The sequence below is a fragment of the Camelus bactrianus genome, chromosome 13 (genome assembly GCF_048773025.1).
Source record: "Camelus bactrianus isolate YW-2024 breed Bactrian camel chromosome 13, ASM4877302v1, whole genome shotgun sequence".
In the NCBI taxonomy this organism is placed as follows: domain Eukaryota; kingdom Metazoa; phylum Chordata; class Mammalia; order Artiodactyla; family Camelidae; genus Camelus; species Camelus bactrianus.
In genome coordinates, this window is record NC_133551.1 from 21455351 (window position 1) to 21463880 (window position 8530).

The 8530-nt window shown below is 44.0% G+C and overlaps 1 protein-coding gene and 1 long non-coding RNA gene across 8 annotated transcripts in view; one reads left to right on the forward strand and one right to left on the reverse strand.

Annotated features, from left to right (window-relative positions):
- Positions 1–2921: 2921 nt before the first annotated feature.
- LOC141579567 (uncharacterized) lies at positions 2922–7859 on the reverse strand. The gene is made up of 3 exons (XR_012511161.1): positions 7723–7859; positions 3167–3256; positions 2922–3059 (listed from the first exon to the last, which is right to left on the reverse strand). It is a non-coding gene; the product is annotated as an uncharacterized LOC141579567 (long non-coding RNA).
- Positions 7466–8530, forward strand: part of ZZZ3 (zinc finger ZZ-type containing 3) — an 88732-nt gene continuing 87667 nt past the window's right edge. For 5 of the 7 annotated variants that reach the window (XM_074376197.1, XM_074376195.1, XM_074376199.1 and 2 more), the window contains exon 1: positions 7718–7857. Coding sequence is in view for 1 of the 7 variants with exons in the window: in XM_074376201.1 (XP_074232302.1) it covers positions 7481–7857 (377 nt within the window). In the remaining 6 variants the exon portion in view is untranslated. Of the gene's footprint in view, positions 7858–8402; positions 8528–8530 lie in introns of those variants that run through there. The other 2 variants (XM_074376201.1, XM_074376196.1) reach the window with 2 other exon arrangements.

Sequence of the window (8530 nt, forward strand, 5' to 3'; positions counted from 1 at the left end):
TAAAATACTTATTTTTGCATCAGTTTAACTCCCACAGCTTGTGACATCTTTAGTGATCCTTTGTCGGTTCATTAGGATAGCATACTGCCAACACCAGCTCTTCCAAACCTTGCCCTTTTCTTGGCTGCAGTCAATAATCTCACTCCTCTTTTGCTAAAATTGAGGAGGTATAAGCTCTTATCTTCCTTCTGTTGCCACCTCTTAATATTTGGCATCCTCTCTTTCTAGATTAGAAAAGAAGCCCTTCTAGTTCCCTCTCTGACTTCCTCTCTTCCCCCATGAATGAATTTATTCATTCAGTGTACTTTTCATGCCCTTTCACTTCCCTCTGTACATTTTTTTAATTAAAAAAAAATTTAATTGAAGTATTGTTGATATACAATCTTACAGATTATAGGTTATAAGTGTATCATACAGCAATTCACAATTTTTCAAGATTATTATTATAAAATATTGGCAATATTCCATGTGTTGTACAATGTATTGTAGCTTATTTTATACCTAATAGTTTATACTTCTCAATCCCCAACCCTATATTGCTCCTCCCCCTTCCCTCTTCCGACCAATAACCACTCGTTTGTTCTCTATATTTGTGAGTCTACTTCTTTTTTGTGATATTCACTCATTTGTTGTAATTTTTAGATTTCACAATAAGTGATATCATACAGTATTTGTCTTTCTCCATCTGACTTATTTCACTTAGCATAATACCCTCCAAGTCCATCCATGTTGCTGCAAATGGCAAAAATTCATTCTTTTTATGGCTGAGTAGTATTCCATTGTGTGTGTGTGTGTGTGTGTGTGTGTGTGTGTGCACACGCGCACGCACATACACATGTACTTATACCTCAGCACACTTTAAAGGAAAGTATCCACCCATAGACTTTCTCCAGCTTTCCCTCTTTACATGCACCTTCCCCTGCCTTCAAACTTGCTAAATCTTCCCCTAATGACAGGGAGAAGATAAGGGAAATTAATACAGTCTAGACCAATCTGCCCCACCGGCCATGCCTGTTTCTTCACTTCTCTTTCATTGACAAACTTCTTACTTGATTGGTTTATACTGTGTTACTAAACCAAACTTGGTCTGTTAGCATGGACTCAGTAAAGCCAATCTACTGACACTGGGTTGTGGTGAAGGAAAGTGCAGCATTTATTGTAAGGCGCCAGACAAGGAGTCCAGGGGAGCTACTGCTCAAAACACCCAAACTTCCCTGATGGCTTTCAAGAAGGCATTTTTATAGGCAAAATTTGCGGGGAGGGCTGCAGGGTATGTAACCCCCCTCTAATTGGTTGGTGGTGAGGTAACAGGGAGATGTTTCAGGAATCTCAATCATCAGCCTTCTGGTTCCAACGACTCTGAGGTCCAGTGCTCGTCCTCAGCATAAAATTACTGTCCTCCACCTGGGTTCCCATAGAAGAACTCAAGAGAGATTTGTATCAAATTGTTACGCATATCCTACTAGAAGGAACCGGGACCCTGCCTTGAGGCTGCACTGTTGTTTCTTAGCTGCTCCTCCTTTGCTTCTGCATTCCTTCACTTCTCTGATTATCAACTGTTTGAATCTGCCCTTTGGAACTCTGGGAAAACCTATGAGGCTGAGTGAGGCCTGTTTCCTACAAACCAGAAACCAGGGACACAAAAGGATTTGTACCTGGAAGGCCGCACAGGGTCCTGCTCGATTTCACCCTTTGCTTCCACTTCACTGTTCCATTCTTTACTTTTCAAATCTATCTGGCTTTTACTATTGCCACTCTGATCAAAAAATGTTTTTCCTCAAAAAACAGTTTTTCCTCTTACATAACCTATTAACAACCATTACTATTTTCATAACAAATTTTGGAGTATCATATGTAGTTAATTATATCAGAAAAATGCAAATTCCTTGTATTTTGAAGCTACTACCTTAACTCTCAAAGGAAGATGATCGGTTTGAATACACATCATTTTGAAGGATTGTTAAGTAAGGAGGTTAGGTAAGAAACTTTTCCTAGGGAAAAAAATGGGCTATAATTCAAAAGTATCTTATTAATAACACAACCACTACTAATCACTACTGATCTTGAGTCCTTAGCAAGGGTCAGGCACTGGGCTAAACGTGTTTACAAACAGATTAATGTGCTCAGGTACATACAACTATCCAGTGTTTTAGAATTCAAATCCAGATCTGTCTGATTCCAAAACCTATGCTTCTCTTGGAAGTCACAAGTAAATTTCCAATTAGAAAATCCAGTGACTTTCTCATTCACAACCTTATCCTGAAACTTCCCTCCTTAAAGTTGCATGGTGCTGCATTTTATCAAATTTTTCCCTTCTGCATATCTGCCTACTGTGCCTTTTATTTATCACTCTTATTCTGGATATTTAATGATAAATCTGTTTTCCTACCTTTGTAAATACATATTCTCTTATTTAGAGAGTTCATTCACTCCCTTGCTTTCAACATCATTTCTTTTAAAATGATTCTTAAGTATATTCACTTCCCTAGTGCCTCTTACAAATTCTAGTCTCAAATTTCTAACTGCTGAATGTATCTACTTACATGTCAGTCACCTAAAACTTGAACAATTTGAAAAGCAATATAGTCATTAGCAATATGAGATCCAGAGTCAGTATCTCAGTTACTTTTGCTACAGTGATGCTATGAACAACCACAAAAAGTAGTATACAAGAACATTTATTTATTTTTACAAGTCTGGGAAATTCAGCTAATCAGGACTTGGCTGATCTCATTGGGCTCAGTCCTCACTCCTGTATCTGTAGTCAGCTGTGTGGCGTGGCCAGGCAGGTCTCTGGTCTTGGCTGGGCTCACTTATTTGTCCAGGGTTGTGTTGATCCAGGATGACTTCTACTGAGATGACTGCAGCAAATTGGTTCTGTTTCTTGTGTCCTTCAACAGACTAACCCAGGCGTGTTCTCTTGGCTGTGGCAGAGGAGCAAATCATTTTCAAGTCCCTGCATGAGTCCTATCTGCTAACGTTTCATCGACCACAGCAGAGTAACTCAATCAAGGGAGGAGGAATTATATTCTACTTTTAATAAGAAGAACTGCAAAGTCCTGTGGCAAAAGACGTGGATACAGAGAGATGTGAACGATAAGGCCATTAATGCAATCAGTCTACAGTGCTTAAATTGCTTATATTGAATATGGGGTCTTCAACTTACTAGCTGTATGACCTTGGCAATTTCTCCCACCTCAGCTTCCTCATCTGCAAAATGAGTGTCTGTCCCCTTGGGCTGTTGTGAAACTAAATGCTTAAAAGGATATAAAGTACAAATGACAAAAATGATCTTATATACAAATCAGAAACAGACTCAGACATAGAAAACAAACTTATGTTTTCAAAGTGGAAAGGAGGGGGAGGGATAAATTAGGAGTTTAGAATTTTCAGATATTAACTATTATATATAAAATGAGTAAACAACAAGATCCTACTGTACTGCACAGGGAACTAGATTCAATATTTTGTAATAACCTGTAATGAAAAAGAATATGAAAAAGAATATATACGTATAACTGAATCACTATGCTGTACACCAGAAACTAATACAACATTGTAAGTCAACTATACTTCAATAAAATTTTAAAAAGGTACAAAGTACAGAGCAAATGTACAGTATCTCTCTCCCCAGTTTCGGGTGCATATAACATGTCCTGCCAGAAGCATAATCCTATAGTGCTTTTCACTTGTCTCCAGGGGCAGAAAGTCTGGGACGCCAGTCCATCCCTCTGTATGGCTGTAAATGCTAAGTAGATAATGACTTTCACAATTCATGTCTGAGTGTTTGGCAATATTATGGAGGCACAATTATGATAGCAACTATTCAGGTGTAGATTTATCAGACAAGCCCTTTGAGTTTAAGTTCTTCTAATTCTCTGTCTCTCACGGGTGTGAAGTTCTGCTGCGGGACCTGTGGACACTGAAGTCTGAGACTGTTCATGCGCATAACAGCAGGTGTCATTCTCCAGCAGTAAAGTCATGCTGCTACTCAGGTTGAAGATGATCTTTTGGAAGTGAAACAAAGAACCTCGAAACTTACTATTTTAAATGAGGATTTGTTATTGTTCATAGTGCCCTGTGTGGTCTAGGTGGTTCTTCTCCATGTGGTGTTGTCTGGAGTCACTCATGAGGCTGCACTGAGCTGGCAGATATGCTGAGACCAAGAAGTTTTCTAGTATAACTGGGGTTTTGGTGCTGACTGTTGGCTGAGGCACTGCATTTATCTCCATCAGGGCCTTTCTCTACAGGATCTCATCTCCCAGGGCCACGTGGCTTCTCTCTGTAGAAGGAAAGCCTGATTTTCCTTACTGCCTGGCAGCTGCGTTCCAAGCAGGTGAAAGAAAATGCTGCAGGCTTCTAAAGAGTTGGGACTGGAGCTGGCACAGTTATCATTTCTGCCATCTTCTATTGGGAGAGAACCACACAAGGGCTTGCATACCAGCAGGCATAGTTCATCAGGTGACACCAATATAACTATCTACCACGTCTGACCAGCCTGGTGAAGCAAGGGGAAGGAAGCAGGAGGAGTCACACAATATTTGCATCAACTCTTCTCTCTGTAGAATGTTTTTCCCACCCTCTGCCTAACTCCTAAATACAGGTCTCATTCAGCCTAAATGTTACTTTTTCAGGAAGTCCTCCCTTTTCCTTCTACCCAGACAAAAGACCTTAGAACATGTACTTTGGGGCATATTTTCATAGTGACCTGTACTTTCATTCATGGTACTTATCGGTTTGATATGCAGTGTTTGTGTGGTTGCTTCTTGAATGACAGTCTCCCTGCTTAGACTACAGGCTGTGGAGGAGTAAGGTCTATACTTGCTTTGTTCACTACTGTACCTCCAGCACCTTGTGCAGCTCCCGGCATCTTTCTTAAAAGAATGAATGGATGAACTACGTCAGTGGTTTTCTAAGTGTGTTCTGAAGCTTAAGTGCCATGGTAGGGGACTGAGGGAGAGGTCAGTGCATGTCCATTTCCAGGTCATTTTTATTTAGGTTAAATATTAGATTCTAGCATAAGAGTGTAAAAGGAAAGCCAGTGCTTCAGAAAATACTGTACAATCCCCTGAATTAGATGATCTTGAAGTCTCCTCCATTTTCACTATTCTATGATCCTAAACAAAAATAACAAAGCTCATATAGGCATATATCGTAATAAGGGAGTGGCCTTCACCAGTGAGATAGCTCTTTTTCCAAGAGCAAGGGAGCTCCTTTCTCCTTTTCTTAATTACATACCTGAGGGGTTTTTATCCCTTTCTACTCAGCTAGGATCTACCCCCAGGGGGAGAGTTTTCTCTCCATGGCTACCTTCTTTAGCATCAATGAAATGGTCCTCTCCTTTCACCCTTTAGTACTTGCTCCAAAGACCCTAGAGTGCAGCCACTTGGGGCTACTTGTAGTTCCCCTCTCACATATTCTTATTCATGTGGTTCCCTCAGCTGAGAATGGTCTTTTTTCTGTGCTTTGCAAAGTCCTGTTGTGACCCAAATGTGAACCCTTGCTAAAAACCTTTCCCAAGGCCTCCTCTGTTCCCATGATACTTTACTGATATCTCCATATAGAATGTTCTGCAGCTCAAACTTGGGCAAGTTACTTAACCTATGCCTATTTTCACATTTAAAAAAAATCGTCAATAGTGTTACACATGTTGTTTTCCAGAAAGTAGACTCTTACATGATTAGTGTGCATATTTATTAGGGGATGCTCTTAGGATCATCACTTGTGAGAGGGATGGGAAGAACTGGGCAGAGGGAGAAGTCGAGCTGCGATGCAGTCTTGATGGGATGCAGGTCGTTCTGGAAGTACGACGATCCATCAGAACTGTCCCAAGTTTAGGTGAAAGGGCTGGGCCTTCCAACAATTCTGAGAGAGGTATTGGTGCTGTGTTAATGTCACTGAATTTGCCTCCTTGAGAAGGGGTGTGACATCGGGCAATGCCAGAAGCAGAAGGCGGGTGACAGCTGATGGCTCTGGCTCTCTGGGAGCAATACTCTTGGCCACTCGGGTAGTAAGTCCCTCATTCCTGAAGGCGATCTGAGAAGTACGTTTCAATGCCTACCACTAATAGTTATCTATCTCAGGATTATTGGAAGCCTAAAATAGGGCAGGGTATTAAAAAATACATAGCATACTGCCTGGAACATAGGACTCAAGAAGAGATCATTGTTATGGTAAGTGTAAGCAAAACTTGTCTCTATAAGCATAGAGAGCAAAGTAAGGGAACCTTGTTTTGTTTATTTTTTGTCTCTAGTCCTAGCATAGGGCCTGGAACTAATTGGATTCAATAAAGGCTTGTTGATGTGTTAATATAAAAATAGACCTGCCACCCTCAGTCTCCAACAGAAGTTATTTTGAGTTGAACTCTGAACTAAAACAAATAGAAAATGCCATTGCAACCATTTAATAACTTTTATTAGCAAAATAACAGGAGGCACACATCCACTTGCCTGTAAAAAAGTTCCAAAGACAAGTAAAACGAAAGCAACGAATCAGTACTGGACGACAGCAGAACTTCAATTAAAAATGGCTTCTTGAGGGGAGGGTATAGCTCAATTGGTAGAGTGCATGCTTAGCATGCATGAAGTCTTGGGTTCAATCCCCAGTACTTCCTCTAGGAATAAATAGATAAACCTAATTACCACCCCCAGCCAAAAAAAAAAGAAAAGAAAAGAAAAGAAAAAACCAACAAAAAAACCCAAACAAACCGGCTTCTACCACTGGGTTTGATATTTTTGGAATAGAATCTTTGAATTGTAGACATGGAAGGAGATTTAGCTCGGCTTTTCCAAAGCTCTTTAACAGTGACGTTGTCAATGGAACTATCAACCCAGAGTAAGTACTTAACCTCCATCAGTACGTGTTGCACCTTTATTTTCCTGCATGCTCAACATAGTTCATTGATACGATTTAACAGAGCATCTATTGAACAGTCCTTTGTGCCAGACACAGGTCTGTGGACACAGCAAGGGGCAAAAGTTATAAAGTTCCTGTTTTTAAGGATCCCACATTCTTGGTGGCAGGGGACAAACAAGGTCTGGAAATGATAACTGTCATGAAGAACTGTGAGCAGTAACAGCGTTGGTGCAAAAGTGCTCTTTTAGATAGAATGGCCTGGGAAGCCTCAGATGTTGACCTTTGGGAAGGGACCTGAAATACGCGTTGAACATCGACGACTTAAATCTGGAGGAAGTGTTCTAGCCAGAGGGAACAGCAAGCGCAAAGTCCTGAAGCAGATTGAGCGTGCGTGTTGTAGGACAACCGGAAAGCCAGAGGTGAGCGAAGGGGCTATGTGATTGGAGATGAGGTAGGCAGGCGCATATACAATACACACACTCATATTTTTCTACCTTAGACCACACTGCTAAGGAAGACAGGGTGTACAATCCCTCAAGGGGCACAATGGGATGAGGATTTCCAACAGCGGAGCTACAGGGACGCTTTTCCTCCGTGGGTAGGGCCCAGTTATACTGGGCAGGGGATGGACTGGGTCCTGCCCTCAGAAGTCCAACCCTTGCCCAGGGGCGGGAGCGGACTGCGGGGGCGGACCTCGACCGCCCCCGGCGCGCCGGCGCTGCATCGGCCGCGGTTACCAGCAGGCGGTGTCGTGAGCGCGCCTGCAGCCGCCGCCGCCCGCCCGTCCCAGCGAGGAGGAGAAAGGAGGGGACCGGAAGGAGCCGCTGGTGCTGCGGGAAGTGGCAGGAACGGGAGGCGGGGACCCACCTGGAAGCGCCGCGGCGCCGCTGTCGAGCTTCCTGCGGCGGCGGCCTCCCGAGCCAGTGCGGTGGTGGGGGCGGAGAGCGGCCACGGCGGCGGCGCCTCCCGGAGTGGCCTGCTGCGCCCGACCTCACGCGAAAGGTGAGCAGGCGCTCGGGGCACGTGGAGGGGGCCAGATGCGGGGGAGGGAGAATGGAGGAGGAGGGAGCCCAGGGACGATCGGCTCTGGGACCCGGATTTGGAACGGAGTGCTAGGAGGGGGTGGGCTGGAGGCAGTGGCGGCGACGGCAGCGACGGCGAAGCCCCCACGTGGGGCGGGGGTGCGCGCGCACGTGTGCGCGGGCAAAAGGGGGGCGGGGAGGGCTCTGAGGATTGCGTCGGGCGCGCGCCCGCTCAGTAGCGGTCCACGTGACCGGCACGCTGAGACTCCGCTTCCACGTGACAGTCTGGGAGGCTGGCCGAGGCAGTGAGATATGTGTCTGTGTAATGTAACCTTGGTCGTCGGAGATTTTTTAGCGTTGTTTACCACTTTTTATGTCGGCTTGGAGGGTATGAAGAGAAATAGAAGGCGAAAAAGACTTCCTGCTCTTTCTCTGTTATTCACGTTCTCTTCGTTAGTGAAGCACTCGTTAAGTGCCGCAATACCGATTTCTCTGCACCGCCATGTTAGTTCTAGAGGAAACTCGCGAGATGCTACTGGGTTTGTATCGCGAGGTCTCCCGATTCTCGCGGGACTTGTTGGCAGAGCAGTTGTCCTGGATGGCGGAGCCTTGGGTTCCGGGGGCCTGAGACTCGCAACTCTTTCTACAAGGCA